General features: G+C 37.8%; 1 protein-coding gene and 1 long non-coding RNA gene across 2 annotated transcripts; both read left to right on the forward strand.

The window, feature by feature from the left end:
- The first annotated feature begins 2,539 nt into the window (after positions 1-2,539).
- On the forward strand, positions 2,540-4,042 carry LOC145550509 (uncharacterized). The gene is made up of 3 exons (XR_014086398.1): positions 2,540-3,028; positions 3,611-3,647; positions 3,828-4,042. It is a non-coding gene; the product is annotated as an uncharacterized LOC145550509 (long non-coding RNA).
- Positions 4,043-8,631: 4,589 nt separating this feature from the next.
- LOC103460276 (uncharacterized) lies at positions 8,632-16,450 on the forward strand. Its single transcript, XM_081604413.1, has 5 exons — positions 8,632-8,767; positions 9,335-10,768; positions 10,861-14,381; positions 14,459-14,533; positions 14,625-16,450. Exons 1-3 carry the CDS (start codon positions 8,632-8,634, stop codon positions 13,236-13,238), a joined length of 3,948 nt encoding a protein of 1,315 aa, XP_081460539.1. The 3' UTR covers positions 13,239-14,381; positions 14,459-14,533; positions 14,625-16,450.
- Positions 16,451-17,378: the final 928 nt, after the last annotated feature.

Consider the following 17,378-nt stretch of genomic DNA (forward strand, 5'->3'; position numbering starts at 1 on the left):
TGTGCCTCATCTATAGAGACTAGTATAATTATTTAAAAGTGATTTTTAGTCAACAGGTCACATGACCTGGAAGCTATTGAAGAAAAACTATCAATTTTAGGTAAAAAATTCCTAAAAAATGGAAAATGGCTAAAAACAGAAAACAAATGTTTGTGCCTCATCTATAGAGACTAGTATAATTATTTAAAAGTGATTTTGAGTCCATAGGTCACATGACCTGGAAGCTATTGAAGAAAAACCCTCAATTTTGACCAAAAAATTCCTAAAAAATGGAAAATGGCTAAAAATGGAAAACAAAAGTTTGTGCCTCATCTATAGAGATTAGTATAATTATTTGAAAGTGATTTTTAGTCGATAGGTCACATGACCTGGAAGCTATTGAAGAAAAACTCTCAATTTTGACCAAAAATAATCTTAAAAAATGAAAAATGGCTAAAAACAGAAAACAAAAGTTTGTGCCTCATCAATAGAGACTAGTATAATTATTTAAAAGTGATTTTTAGTCAACAGGTCACATGACCTGGAAGCTATTGAAGAAAAACCCTCAATTTTGACCAAAAAATTCCTAAAAAATGGAAAATGGCCAAAAACGGAAAACAAAAGTTTGTGCCTCATCTATAGAGATTAATATAATTATTTAAAAGTGATTTTGAGTCCATAGGTCACATGACCTGGAAGCTATTGAAGAAAAACTCTCAATTTTGACCAAAAATAATCTTAAAAAATGGAAAATGGCTAAAAATGGAAAACAAAAGTTTGTGCCTCATCTATAGAGACTAGTATAATTATTTAAAAGTGATTTTTAGTCAACAGGTCACATGACCTGGAAGCTATTGAAGAAAAACCCTCAATTTTAGGTAAAAAATTCCTAAAAAATGGAAAATGGCTAAAAACAGAAAACAAAAGTTTGTGCCTCATCTATAGAGACTAGTATAATTATTTGAAAGTGATTTTTAGTCGATAGGTCACATGACCTGGAAGCTATTGAAGAAAAACTCTCAATTTTGACCAAAAATAATCTTAAAAAATGAAAAATGGCTAAAAACAGAAAACAAAAGTTTGTGCCTCATCAATAGAGACTAGTATAATTATTTAAACGTGATTTTGAGTCCATAGGTCACATGACCTGGAAGCTATTGAACCTAAACCCTCAATTTTGAGTAAAATAATTCCTAAATAATGGAAAATGGCTAAAAATGGAAAACAAAAGTTTGTGCCTCATATATAGAGACTAGTATAATTATTTAAAAGTGATTTTGAGTCCATAGGTCACATGACCTGGAAGCTATTGAAGAAAAACCCTCAATTTTGACCAAAAAAATTCCTACAAAATGGAAAATGGCTAAAAATGTAAAACAAAAGTTTGTGCCTCATCTATAGAGACTAGTATAATTATTTAAAAGTGATTTTGAGTCCATAGGTCACATGACCTGGAAGCTATTGAAGAAAAACCCTCAATTTTGACCAAGAAAATTCCTAAAAAATGGAAAATGGCCAAAAACGGAAAACAAAAGTTTGTGCCTCATCAATAGAGACTAGTATAATTATTTGAAAGTGATTTTTAGTCGATAGGTCACATGACCTGGAAGCTATTGAAGAAAAACTCTCAATTTTGACCAAAAATAATCTTAAAAAATGAAAAATGGCTAAAAACAGAAAACAAAAGTTTGTGCCTCATCTATAGAGACTAGTATAATTATTTAAAAGTGATTTTTAGTCAACAGGTCACATGACCTGGAAGCTATTGAAGAAAAACTATCAATTTTAGGTAAAAAATTCCTAAAAAATGGAAAATGGCCAAAAACGGAAAACAAAAGTTTGTGCCTCATCTATAGAGATTAATATAATTATTTGAAAGTGATTTTTAGTCCATAGGTCACATGACTGGAACTTGAAAAACCTCAATTTGAAAAATAATTTAAAATGAAATGCTAAATGAAACAATTTGTTTATAAGATATATTTTTAAATGATTTTAGTCACAGGTCACATGACCTGGAAGCTATTGAAGAAAAACCCTCAATTTTGACCAAAAAATTCCTAAAAAATGGAAAATGGCTAAAAATGGAAAACAAAAGTTTGTGCCTCATCTATAGAGACTAGTATAATTATTTGAAAGTGATTTTTAGTCAACAGGTCACATGACCTGGAAGCTATTGAAGAGAACATTCTATTATTTAATATTAAAATAATTGAAATATTGTATGACTTTAAAATTTAATAGATGATATTGAGTCTCATGTAAAAGCATGAAATAGCACTTTCAATTAGTTATTTTCTTTACAATTCAAGGCATTTATTAACATTCTTTGACAGGAAGGTTTGGTTCGGTAATTTATTGACAGTCCCTAAGTGAACCTTCGGGCGCTGCGGCCGGGAGCGGTGGAGAACCGCCGGCCGACATTAGCGTTCATAAATCGGATCAACCTTTAGCTAAACGCCGCTACTCCCCGGAGCTCGAATATCGAATATCCAACTTGAAACTAACTTCACTGCGGTTTTCCAATTGACTTAATTTATAATCATATATGTTAGTATTTGTCTTCATGATCAGCTTCTATTCAGCTAAATATGTATAAAATTGCTACGGTAACCTCGGAGTTGATTAGACTTTTCAGTTCAACTGAAACGGACTGTCAGCCGTTAAGAGGCTGTTCGATAAACGTTGCTTTGTTCTTGGGTTGTGACGTGCAGAGCTGGCTTGCAATAATCAGAAAATGTAAGAGATGAAAGACGGTTTCATTCTTAAAGATATTAATAATCGTTTCTTAACGAATCGCCATACCATAATGAAGTTATAAACCGCTAACCCTCCTATTTCTGATGGGTGCCGACCGTTAGCATGATATGCTATCATTGACGCCTACTATATGTCTTAACTGAAAACCATTCTAACGTGTTAACTGTTGGAATTCACCTAAATATACACAACGTGTTGTGTATTTTTCTGATCAAGTCAATAATTGTGAGATAACACACAGTGTCTTTTCACAGATGAAAGAAAACTGCTCACCAGCGTTCTTTGCCTGGTAAGTACATTGCAAAGTTCAGCAGCCTGTCGAGCCCAAATGTTTTTAACAATAAATTTGGAAATATACGATTAGACGGTGACAATGTGGAAAACCTGAATGTTTTTGTCAGTTTCATTCTGAACCAACATTTTATGAACGCAGAAATCTCACAAATTGGACTGAAAATATTTAAAGCTTTTTAGCAAACTTCCTCATTTTGTTGAAATATTTTTTTCTGGACTGTGCTACCATCTTTGTGCACTAAACAAATGTGTAACAAGGTGGTGATCTTATGAGCTGTCTAAAATCCATATACATTACAATCTTAGTATCTAAAAAACAGACTCGATGTCTTTTTAAAAAATCCTCTTAGACAGAACCTTGTCTGAAAACATAAATAAGGTAATAGTGTCACTCCCAACTCTTCATTGCAATAGAATTTCAAACGCACTATTAAAATGGCCCTATTAGGGACAGACGCTTACAGCAGAAGCAGAGTGATGCAAACATAGGACTGCTGCTTTTTACGTTAGTCTGTTTTGTCTATGTGCCTTTGTTAAATAAATTCAATAAATTTAACTGTTATTTCCCTCCTTTCAGACAACCTAGATATTTCCACCAAATTCTGCTCAGTGAGGTGAGTACTAGCAGCATGTGGCTTTATTTGATTTAAAAAAGTTAGCTGAAACGTCCAGAAATGTCTAGATCAAAGCAGCTTGTGTACAGAGGACAAAGAACCTTAGCGGATATGTGTGTTCTGGACTCCTGAAGGTTTTCTGGTCAGCTACTAACAAACTGTTTCTACTCTCCCTCACAGAGAGAAGTGGACCCAAACACCTTCCTCCCTGGTGAGCGGATGTTTCAACGTGGATCAGCCGAGCTGTCACAGCTGATCCAACCTGACTCACACACAATTTGAATAAAATCATATCCACAAACATTTGCTTTAAATTAGATCCAAACAGGATATGCTGGTTATGCTCACATGACGACCCTGTTGTCCAAAACCCTGTAAGAAACATGACTCAGTACAGCAACAACCGTCTGAGTTGTTTTCTGGACTCATGATGAGGTTTTCTGTCACTCACTTTAATCTCTGATGAAGAAGGTCAAGTCAACATTAAATTCTGCTAAAGCAACTGGCTCTTTTATCTGTTGGTATGCTGGGATGCATCTTATTTCAGTAAGAATATCATAATCTACATTCATTGAACTATTTCAATAAAGGTCATGAAAACACAGCAACAACCCAATTCACACCACAAAGCTTAGTTCACAATAGTAGTAGGTATGAATCTCTTCACAGTTTGAACCTTTTCAGATGAAATCTGACCCAGAAGCTGCTCTGTTGAGAATGTTTCATTTTGATGTCTATTGGCTGTTCTTTGTCTCGCAGGTGTTCCACGGACCCTCTTTTCTAACCACTGTCGGAAGCATTTTAATTTTCCAACTGTGTTTTTTCCTTTCCTCTTCCTTCCAACATATCTGGAAAACCATTTACTGTGCATTTTACTATCCCATCCCTAAACTCTCCTACGAATTTCTTCAAAAACCAGCATCCCAATAGGTGGCCTGGTTTTTCCGAATTCAGGAGCCTGGTTTACCAGTAACCAGAGTTCCCTTTATTTCTTCAACCATCAGTTTACTGCCAAATTGATGTTTGCCTGTCTCTCTTAATCTAGTTTACCAGTAACTAGATCTGTTTTCCACTCACATCTTACGTCCTGTGACCTCTGAACAGTTCTTCTATTGATTTTGTGACATGAATTTTGTGGCATTGATTTTGTGGCTATATATTTGAGAAATCCTACTTCTATCGAGTTCATCAGTAACTCATCTGACTATCATTGAGAATCTGAGAGAATCTCCCCTCTCACTGCTCTGTCTTTCCTGTCTACCTCTCTCCACCGTAAGAGTAAATAACTGGGAAGCTTCACACATCTAAGACGTCATTTTTGAGTAATCTCTTAAGTTTGAAAAGCTTCCATTTAAAAATTGGCCAAAAATAATTACTCAAAACAGGTCAACTAAAAACTTGATCTGTATAAATTTTGAAATTGAAAGCAAAGTTTGCTTTCTGCTGAACTACATTGCTCCAATTCTAATTGGACTTAAGTAAAGCTCTGGTCTTGTCTGACAAAATATATTTATAGAGCACTATTGGCATAAAGTCAAAAACAGTAAAAAGAAAAAACGTAAAACTTTGATATTTCTAAGACGTCTTTTTGAGTAATCTGATTTGGACCTGAAGTTTAAAAACACTTCTATTTCAAAATTGGATTATAATTTTCTATTTTAAATAATTTCTGAAACAGATCAACTAAATACTTGATCTGTATACATTTAAAAACTGAAAATTAATCTTCTGAGCTAAATCTTTATTGAACAAAATTCCAATTGGACTGAAGTAAAGCTCATTTTTTATCTGAGCTGCCTAATTCGTGTTCCTGCTTGCTGCTACTGACGTTGGACTGAACTTCAGGTTTGTTCACAGGTTTGTACTGACTAGCTATTCAACACTAATACATTGATTGTAAGTGCATTGGTGTAGTTTTGTGTTGTATCTGCTTATCTTGAGATAAAAAGATCAACAACGACCATTGGAGTTGCTGTTTCCTGCCTGACCTGTCCAGAAGTCTAAACAACAATGCCCAGAAAGAATCAGCGTTCCCAGGCTCAGAAGCTCAGATGGCAGAAGGAGAAACAGCCTCAGAGCGATAAAGTGACAGGTACTGACTCGGAGAACAAGTCAGTTGGAGAGTCTTTTGAACGACAGCAGGTAAACAATATAAGTGAAAACAGTTTATCCTCTGTGACACTATCTAATGGAAACACTGCCAAACCAGTATTTCAGCATAATGCAAGAGATACAAAAAGTGCATCACAAATGTCTTATGCTGACATGGTGAAAAGGGGACGTGGTTCAGCTCAGCAGTCTCGAGTTAATGTAGAACTTCAGCCATCAGTGATAAATGTGTGTGCCTCACGGAGTCAAGATTCGTTAAAATATGGAAAATACAGGAACAGTCAGTGTATGGCAAACAGTTTGGTTTTTCTGGCTTTTTTCCATGAGAATGAAACAATTACCAGACCAGATCTTGACCTCATTCTGGATAAAGGTGATGCTGTGTACAGACAGGCTAGAGAAAGATTTCCTCGTAGCATCCATTTGGCAACTGATGAACTACCAAATGAGGTACTGGCACGCAGGTCAACATATCAGATCGCCATGACTCCAGTACCCGTATGTGGAACATTTGGAGGTGGACAGAGTTTTCCAAGCCTGGAAAAAGCATTGAGACAATTGTCATCAGATGTACAATATGGGCTGCTGATCATGTCAGGCTTGGCCATTGGGGTTTTTAGAAGCAGATTTGGTGAGTATGGATACTTTGACCCACACACAAGGAACAAAAATGGAATGCCAATGACATGCAATCTTTTAAACTTTGGCACAGCAGTGATGCTGAAATTTTCCCGTCTTAGTGACATGATTCACAGATTAAAATCAGTGTACACAATGCTTAATGTTCCATCATCTTGTGCATTTGAACTCCAGCCCCTCTCATTTTACCAGAGAGATGCTTCAGACACAGTTGGCACCTCTCCACTGTTAAATGAATCGAGACACCAACTGCTGTTCAGCAAGAGGTTGAGTCTGCTTCCCTGACACAAAACATTCCTGCTCTTGAGTCAAACATCAATGTTGAAGTCATGTGTCCTGTTGCAAGTGGTCCTTCTGATGATGTAATTGAAGGTGTATCTAATGCAGTTAGTTTTATGTCGTCTGTCACACAAGAAAATATAGTACTCCCCATTTCCAGTGAAACAAAAAATGCAACAAGTGCACTTTTGGAAATGTCTTTGAAACTGTCAAAGTACCCTAAACGAAAAGAAAAAGATGAAGATGAGACTACTTAAGGCAGAGATACCGAAACAAAGAAAAGAGAATCAAAAAAGGAAGGAAAGAGAAAACTATGCATTAAGCGAGTCCTTCAGAGCAAAGAAAATATCTTATTCTCACAGGAATTTTCAAAACAACCCTGAAAGGAAGCAGAAGAAAAACCTGTACATGAAAAATCTGTATAGACAGAGTTATGAGTTTAAAGAGAAACAGAGATCACGCATCAGAACAGCATACAAAGAGAATGAAAAATTTAAACAGAGACAAAAATACTATGTGAGTAATTTATACAGAAATAATCCTAGATTTCAGGAACGACAGAAAAGCTACATCAGAAATTTATACAGAAATAATTCTAGATTTCAGGAACGACAGAAAAGCTACATCAGAAATTTATACAGAAATAATCCTAGATTTCAGGAACGACAGAAAAGCTACATCAGAAATTTATACAGAAATAATCCTAGATTTCAGGAACGACAGAAAAGCTACATCAGAAATTTATACAGAAATAATCTAGATTTCAGGAACGACAGAAAAGCTACATCAGAAATTTATACAGAAATAATCCTAGATTTCAGGAACGACAGAAAAGCTACATCAGAAATTTATACAGAAATAATCCTAGATTTCAGGAACGACAGAAAAGCTACATCAGAAATTTATACAGAAATAATCCTAGATTTCAGGAACGACAGAAAAGCTACATGAGAAATTTATACAGAAATAATCCAACATTTAGACAGAGACAGAGGTCTTATAAGACTGAGCTTTATGCAAAAAACAGAGAATTCAGGCTCAGACACAAAGAACTGATGAAATCCCTAATGAGAGACAAATACAATAAAGACAGTTCATTCAGGATGCTGCAAAAGAACAGATGTGCACTGAATGTAAAAAGAAAATACAGACAGATGAAAAGATTCCTTCAGAGAGAAACGGAGAATCTTGAAACATGTGTTGCACAAACTAATACGCCAGAGAACAGACTGATTAATGAAGCCATTTCAGTTTTCAGATTAAATATAAAGGCTGGCCCTACTTATGTGTGCACTGTGTGTCACAAGTCCTCGTTTCCCAACCAAGTAGAACTCTGTAAAAGGTCAAATTATGTAAAGAAACCAGATGTGGTTGAACAGTGTCTAACAGGCAAGTATGTCCATGTTTGCGATGAAAGCTGCACGGATAGACAGTGTACAGTACCTCATGAGAGAAGTCAAGAGTGGATTTGTCACACTGCCACAGACATCTAAAGAAAGGATACATGCCACCACTAGCAGCAGCAAACAAACTTGACTTGGCAGAAATTCCCAGTGAACTGTCAGATTTGAATATTCTGGAAAGACACCTGATTGCTAAGTGCATACCTTTCGCAAAGATCATTCCTCTTCCAAAAGGCAGACAAAGATTAATAAGGGGCAATTTTGTGTGTGTACCATCAGAGCTCCAAGAGACAGTCAATGCCTTGCCCCGGCTTCGGAGTGAGTCCCAAGTGATGAGAGTAAAATTGAAGCGACGTTTGTCCTATAGAGGTCATCAACTTTTTCAGACAGTAACCTGGTCTAAACTAATCTCTGCATTACTAAAACTGAAGCAGATTCATCCAGAGTATCGGGACATAAATATTAGACATGAAGCTGAGCTTTGTGACCCTACACTTCCTGATGATGATGACGATGATGATGATGATGATGATGATGATGATAGCGAAGTAAGTATGGATGAGGATGACTATGATGAAGCAGATCTGATGGAAATTGACGAGTATGAGAAAAATGCTTTATGTGAGGCTGAAAATGATCAGGACAATGATTGTGAACAACTCCAGCCACAGATGAATGACGGAGAAGAAGGTGATTTGCCAAATGGAGGATTTGCTATAGAATCATGCCTTCAGCCTCCTGACATATCAGAAGAGATACTTTGTTTCTCTGAAAGTACATACTGCTTGGCGCCGGCACAATCAAATTCACCCGTCAGCTTTTTTAAGACCCCAAATTTGGAATCCATGAGCTTCCCGGTACAATTTCCAACATCAGAGAACACTTTGGACACAAGGAGACTCATTAAAGTGACACCAAGTGGATATTTCAAGTCACGGCTATTTCATGTTGATAATCGCTTTGCCAGAGACCCAACATACTTGTTTTTTGCACAGTTTGTGACAGAGATACACTTGGCTAACAACAGCATGACGATTCAGCTACGAAAAGGAAAGACCAGAACCAGAGATGGTCGCAGAATAACCTCAGGTATGTTGCAGGACAAACGAGAGGTTGAGAAACTGGTGAGAAATAAAGACGCCATGAGATTCATGCAACCTCTAAGAGGTACTCCAGCATACTGGAACAGAGCAACAAAAGACTTGTTCAGTATAATTCGTCAAATTGGCACCCCCTGTTTTTTTGTCACGTTTTCAGCTGCAGAGTTCAGATGGCCTGAAATCATTCAAGCCATAAAGAGGCAACAAGGTGAGGAAATTGATGTCGACGCTCTTGACTGGACCGCCAAGTCTGAGATTCTGCGATCCAATCCTGTCACCTGCATGCGTTTATTTGATAAGCGAGTTGAGGCACTTTTCAGAGATTTGTTGCTGTCAGATGCTCAGCCTTTGGGAAGAGTGATTGACTATTTTTACAGAGTTGAGTTTCAGCACAGAGGAAGTCCACACATCCATGCGATGCTATGGGTTGAAGGAGCTCCACAGCTGGATGAGTCAGACGATCAAACTGTGTGTAATTTTGTTGATAAATACATCTCGGCACAGCTTCCTGATCCAGACAGAGAACCAGAACTGTATCGGAAAGTTTCTGAAGTTCAGAGACACAGTAAGAATCACACCAGATCTTGTTTCAAGAGTGTGAACTCTGGTTGTCGATTTGGTTTTCCAAAGCCCCCCTGCAGAAACACAGTGATCTCCAGACCAGGTGAGAACAATGACACTGAAACTGCCAAAGCCAAACTCAGACCTTTGATGCAACTCCTGAACGAACCTGAAGTCGCTTCCATGAGTTTAGAGCAGATCCTTTCTCGGTGTCACTTGACGCTAGAAGAGTATGAATCTTGTCTTCAGACCATGAACAAAAAGACTGCCATCTACTTGAAGCGTGATCCCAAAGATTGCTGGATAAATGCTTACAATCCACATCTGCTTAAAGCTTGGGACAGTAACATTGATGTGTCTTTCATACTAAATGCCTACTCATGTATACAGTATCTAACAAAATACATCACAAAGAAAGAAAGTGGACTGTCAGAGTACCTGAAAACAGTGATTGACAATTCAAACATGGACCGAGTCAATGAGTGTGATGAAATGAAAGCGATCATGCAAGCGTACTCTAAAAAGCGAGAAATTAGTGCTCAGGAGTGTGTTGCTCGAGCCTGTGGATTAAAGATGAAAAACTGTTCCCGCAGTGTTGTGTTCATACCCACAGACGATAATCCTGTAAAGATGAGTCGACCAATGTCTTTCTTGGAGGATATCCCATCGGATTCCTGCAATATATGGATGACCAGTTTGACGGATAAGTACAAAGCAAGGCCTGAAATACCCGAATATGAGGAAATGTGTTTGGCTGATTTCGCTGCTACCTGCAGGTTTGTAAGTTCAGAGAAGGCAAGCACTAATGGTGTTTTACCACTTTTAAATCAGCTGGGATTTGTAACAAGGCGAAAAAATGACAAGCCCTCCGTCATCCGCTACTATCATTGTTCTAAAGAGAAGGAACCGGAGCAGTTTTATGCCAGATTACTGAGACTGTACCTTCCTCATCGGTCAGAGTTTGAAATTCGAAGCGTCAGTCTTCCTACCTACGAGTCCTTTTACTCCTCTGGCTGTGTCCGCCTACCAGGTTCAGACCTCCTTGAAACCGTCAAAAGTGTTGTCAAGAGAAACAGAGACAAATATGAGAAAACAGTGAGGAGATTGAGAGTGCCCTTGAAGAGTTTGAGGAAAGCAGAGACCATGTGATTGATGAGTGGTGTAATCTTGCTCCTGATTCTGAAGTTGTGAGGTTGCAGTGTGACGACGACCTTCAGCCGGCAGAGCCTGAAAACGAACAGGAAAATGTACCAGACTTTTGTCCTCAGTCTTCTGCCGTCAATGAAATGCGAGCCATCAGAGAACCTCCCGCTATGGATCCGAATTTGCTGAGACAAATGTATCAGAACCTGAACCAGAAGCAGGCCTGTATTTTCTATGCCATCAGAGACTTCTGCCTTAAACTTGTGTGCGGTCTGAAACCAGAGCCATTTTTTCTGTATGTAAATGGTGGGGCAGGTACTGGAAAGTCGCATCTGATTCGATGCATTTACTCAGAGGCACGCAAAATACTCAGCAGGCTGCCACGCTTCTCAGAGGATGCTGATATTTCTGCTCCAACTGTTCTGCTCACTTCTTTCACTGGAACGGCAGCTTTCAACATCGGTGGAACAACACTGCACTCTTTGTTTAAACTTCCAAGGTCGTTAAAACCTCCAATTCAAGGTCTTGGCAATCAGTTGGATGAAATCAGGTCAGAACTATTCAACGTTCAAATCTTGATCATTGATGAGATCTCAATGGTTTCTAAGCCCCTCTTTGCTTATGTGGATGCACGGCTCAAACAAATCAAAGGAAGTCATAAACCATTTGGAGATGTATCTGTATTGGTGCTCGGCGATTACGCTCAGCTGAAACCAATTCGCCAATCTACACCTCTTTGTGTACACGACCCAGCGGATATTGACTTGTGGCAGGAACATTTTCAAATGACCTCTCTAACTGAGATTATGAGGCAAAAAGATGATATTGCGTTTGCAGAGATGCTGAACAGAATTCGGGTGAAAGGAAAAACTGATGAATTGTCTCAGGCTGACAGAGATTTGTTATCACAAGCCATCACAGAACCAAGTCTTTGCCCTGCTGACGTTTTGCACATTTTTGCAACCAATAAGTTGGTGGATGAACACAATTTGGCAACTCTGAACTTGTTACATTCCAACATCATCACCATCGACGCAGATGACTTCCAAAAGGATCCACGAACAAGCAGAATGGCACGCAAAGAAAGACCATGCAAGGGAGGTAGAAATGATTTAGCAGACACTTTGAAAGTTGCCGTTGGAGCTCATGTCATGCTTACCAGAAATATCGATGTTCAAAATGGACTAGTTAATGGTGCATTTGGTGTCCTAACAGCTGTTGTAACTTCTGACACTGATGAACACAGCATCAGTAAGCTGGGCCTGACAATGGATAATCAAACAAGTGGGACCAGAAACCAAAGTGGACCTTCAGAGACTGCCAATCTTGTTTACATCGAGAGAGCGGAGGAGAATCTGAAGCTAAATGGAGTGGTACGTAGACAGTTTCCTGTGAAACTGGCTTTTGCTTGTACTATTCACAAAACCCAAGGCCTAACAACAAATGCAGCTGTGGTGTCTTTGAAGAAAATCTTTGAACCAGGTATGGCATACGTAGCTCTCAGCAGGGTAACGTCTCTCAGTGGACTCTACCGACTGGATTTCGACGAAAAAAAAATATTTGCCAATCCTCAAGTCACTGCAGCTCTTCAGACCATGAGACAAGCCAGCGTAGATGACATGATGCCTCTTCTTCAGGTGAAAGAAACTTTAAACAGGCCAGAAACACTGGTAATTGTTTCGCATAACACCGAGGGACTCCCATCTCACATCTGTGACATAAGAAAACATCACGAACTGTGTCTGGCAGATGTGCTGTGTCTGACTGAAACTCACCTAAAAGGATCTTTTGTTTACGACAATCTGCATCTGGATGGCTACAATATGTTCAAACGAAACAGACATGTGTCATATTCAAATTTTCCCCAAATGGCTTCCAAAAGTGGAGGTGGTGTGGCGGTTTATGTGAGAAACCATATTAAGGTTAATGAAAGAAAATATTTGCAAAATGTGACTGATCTTGAATTTGTGGCTTTGAAGGTTGAGTCTCCATTCAGGGCAGTGATTGCAGCTGTGTACCGACCTCCCGACTACAGCCTGAGACCGTTCCTGGAAAATCTGGTAAGCCTTCTGGATGCACTGGAGATGTTGGACTGTCACCCTGTCATTGTATGTGGAGATTTCAACGAGAATCAGGTACGCAGTTCACCAGGGCAAATTCTGGAGCTGTTTCAGTCTCGGGGATATGTTCAGTTGATCACTTCTGCTACCACAGAGAAAAACACATTGCTTGATCTAATTTTCATTTCTCAGCCACAGAAATCTTTACATTCAGGTGTGATGAGAACATACTACAGTTACCATGATCCTGTGTTCTGTGTCCTGTCCACAACCGAATCATCAGAGGTCTGTGAGTAAAAGCATGCCAAAGGTAAAATTTTTTAAAATGACTGTATTTCCTCTTAAAATGTCTTACACAACAGCGTTCCTAATTATATTTCTTCAAATCATTACATTATTCAGCCAATAAGAGTTATGCCATTTTTTTAAATATTAGGAATCCAAACAGTTTATGTTTTAAGAATATTGCAATTTTTCCAGTGATAAACTTTGTGGTAGAAACTATTAAAGTTATATATATGAGGCTTTTGTCACAAAATCTAACCATTTGATTAAACCTAAATAAGTCTGCTCATTTAGATTTGAGACTTTAAATTAAAGATCAATTTAATATAATATAAATATATATATATATATAGTATGTAATATAGGATATGATTAATGTAAAATTCAAATTCATACAAACTTTAAAGAAGTTGTGGCTTGTGCATTTATATTGATAAGTGCACAAACCACAACTCTTTCAGCAGTTCTAAACAAGCTGCTACAGTAGATCACAAAACAAATTCACCAGGAGGTCTGTGTGTAACACAGGCTTCCTCATGAACCAATAACATATGCCAGCTGATGCCCCCTTGGGATGAAAAATGGGAGTTTAGGAAGGGTTCAGGCATAGTGGGTGGGTAGGTGGGTGGGGGGCTTTGACTAGGAACATTTTAGTCTCAACATCAGTTAACACCACCTGAAAAACGACTGCAAGCTTCAACATCTCCTCCAGTTCACACTCGACCAAAACAGAAGATCCTACTGCATCCTAACACGACAGTCGTTATTGAAGGCACAGGGTGAAATGCATCCTTTCAGCTCACAACTGAGCACTGGTGACCACTGAGGGAAAAAAAGAACTTCCTTACACAGAAACATGTTCTCCAGCTTGAGCACTCAGAGACATCTCCTCTTGCTGCATCAGTCAAGGGATATCCTACTGCTGTGGCTGAAGTGGAGCTATTTGATTTGTAAGTGTAAATGTTCACTTCTTTTCTCCGAGAATGCTATTGTTACTCATGATAAATCTCTTTGCATTACAGATTAAAGTGTCTTAAGTTGTAGCTCGGCCATCCACTCCAATCAAGCTGAGACTCTCACAGCTAAACATGAACTTAACATCTGTTCATGAAACTTCACTTACAAGACATTGTGTCTCCTGCAGCAAGGTTGAAGGTAACTACCTATCATGTGTCATAGGACGTTTACCGTTTATAGGTCATTACAACACATGTTTTCTCTTGGTTTCTCAGGAGGACTTTCCCATGCATGTCTGGTATCCCCAAGGCATCCCTTTCACCAGCAGAGATGAGGTGCAGCCGACTCTGGTGAGAACTCAATATTGCTTCTGTTCAACTAACTGAGAAATAACTACAATCTTTGTCCAGCTGACTGTCGTATTTATTTTTTCATCTTTAGTGGCCGTAATGTTAGCGTGTTAGGACAGCTAAACGCGTTGTGACAGATGACATGATACAACAGTCAGCATTCCAGGACACCTGTGACGAGGACTGAGGCTTCCATTTATTGATTTATTTTGAATATTACAGTATAAAATCATGCACAGGAACAAGAAATCCAAAAGACAGATATTTTTGGACCACAGTTATCTTAACATGTTTGAAAAGAAGTAGGAAGAAGTAAGAAACTTGAACTGTTTGCTCAGAGGGTTAAAGTGTCTCACTTTTTTCCTGAAGATCTGCACCCATCTGTCCAATGATGTTGCAAACACTGAGCAGGTTAAAGGAAGCTGCAGCGGCAATCAGAAAGGCCCCATCGAGTGTGAACATTTATATCTTCACAGTGACTGATTTTTATTATTATTTTAACTTGCATCACCAGAATCATCTTCACAACAACCATGTAAATGTGAACTATACACAGTTTTGACAAATTTGTAATTAAGCTCATTTCATTCTGCTAAAATCTCTGTAGATTTGCAGATTTACATCATGTTTACGTACAAATGTGTTTTTTTAATCAGGTTTCCACATGTTGGGTTAAAGTGTCAACTAGTGAAAGTTTAAATATGTAAGATATCAAATCTCAAGTGTTTTAGTTTAGCAGGATTATTTTCATCATACTAAAAGTGGGAATAAGACGGGACTCCTAGTGTGTAAACTTGTGACTTTATGCAATGAGTAATGCTTTGTCACCTGTTGATATTAATGAACATGGTGACAATAAAAAGGAAAGAAAAAACTAAATCTTTACGAGAAACCAAAAAAAAGTAAATTATGCTATTGTAATATTTTTAAAGTCACATATTACACAACTGTGAATCCTGTATTTATGTGGGGGGAGGGGTATCAGCTGGTAAAATGCTATGGCAAAGGATTGCCACACTTATGCTATTTGAGCAGCTAATATAGACATCAGGGAAAAGAAAAGAGAAAAGCATTGTCAATTAATTTTAATCATTAGCAAAATTAGAATGAGGGTGTTGAACTAGTATAGTTTAGCAATAGGATAAACTACACTCATTAGTTAGGATAAACTCACTCATTTTAAACTGAATTTGTTTCTTGGGGTGGGGGTTTGGTCACATTCTTTTCAGTAGAGGCTTTGTAATCTTGACATTCCATTCTTTAAGCTTAAGAATGAAAATACAATACATTTCTAAATATAATTGACCATGTCCTCATAGGTTTTTTCTGTATCTGTGTAACTTGTACACCTCCAGTTTCACAATGTATTGCTACTACTGCTTTAGTGAGTTTTTTCTTTACTGAAGTATAAAGCATGAATCATTTTTGATCATTTTCATGATCAAAAATAATTCCGTTCTTTTTTTTTTGCACAGAAAGCTGTTTATTGTGCATGATTTGAGAAGACCTACTTCTCATATCATGTCTTCTAAAAAGCCCAGTCAGTCGTGGCAGATGGCTGCTTGTATCGAGCCTGGATCTGTCAGAGGTTTCTTCCTGTTGAAGGGAGTTTTTCCTCTCCACTGTTGCTCGGTACAAGGGATTGCAAAAAAGTCAATGATACACGGCAAATGTTTTTCACTTTTATGTCCCATTGAGGAGGAATAAATGGTAAATATCATTAAGGCAATGCAATCTTCTGGGTTTCTTTAGAAACTGTTTACTTTGAATAATTCAGAATATTGTACTGCTTGATAGTCTGAATCAAATGAAATGTTTGTATGACTTGACTGAAATAAAAAAGTTCTATGACATTTTACAAAATGTGTGACATTGTGTATTGACAGTATGTAAAGAAAATAAATAGAACTGAGTACATTCTTAGTTTGCCTTTTGATACGCGCAGCATTATTACACTTAGTGCAGTTTTCCAGGTTTATATTCAATTTATTTATTTTGCATTTAAAGTGAATGTGGTTATGGTCATTTTTTGACCTCAAGTCCCAAATTTTTCAATCCATTTACAAATTAAAAATCTTTTGGTTTACAAAACTCATTTGGCTATTTTACAAAAATTAAATCCATGTAAGGTTTTCCATCACAAACATTAATAAATGTACATCATATATTAATGATGTACATTAATAAATGTACATCATTGTTGCATCGTTGCATGCAACAAAAAATGTTTGTTGCATGCAAATCTGCAACAAACATTTTGTGCGGTGATATTTATAGCTGGTGAGGCTCCAACTTACTTATAATCAGATTTACAAATCTAGACCCTGCATGTTATTGTTTACATAAGGAAATTATGCGCATGCGTACAATGCTGGAGGGCATTAAAGGTCTCCAGCATTGGAGAGCTTTACGCTGCTATGACATCCATAGCAGCGCCGCCTCCGCAGAATAATTCTGTTATAATTCCGTCAAACAAACTTAGACATGTAGATATTATTAAATTCGTGCAAAGGGAGAAACCGTTAAAGTACAACTCAAAACCACGTCTTTCTCGCTCTCTGTATCAGCACAGCTAATGTGTGGCTAGCTCCCTGGTACTGTCTCTTACTCTGCAGTTGAGCTACAATATCTGGGCTCATGAGTGCCCCCAGCGATAAGGCACGAGAACTGCCTGCCTCAATTAAGAATCTGCATGCTGTTTGCTATCTTCAATAATTTGCCGTTAAAGATCGCTCCTCAGCAAACAAAACACGTTACACACACAGTTGGTGACAATAAAAACACAGTACATTAAATACATAGAATAAATTATGGAAAATCAGTTCATACATTAAATGTTTTTAAC

This window comes from Poecilia reticulata, unplaced genomic scaffold (assembly GCF_904066995.2).
Source record: "Poecilia reticulata unplaced genomic scaffold, P_reticulata-male-v2 Scaffold_62, whole genome shotgun sequence".
Lineage (NCBI taxonomy): Eukaryota > Metazoa > Chordata > Actinopteri > Cyprinodontiformes > Poeciliidae > Poecilia > Poecilia reticulata.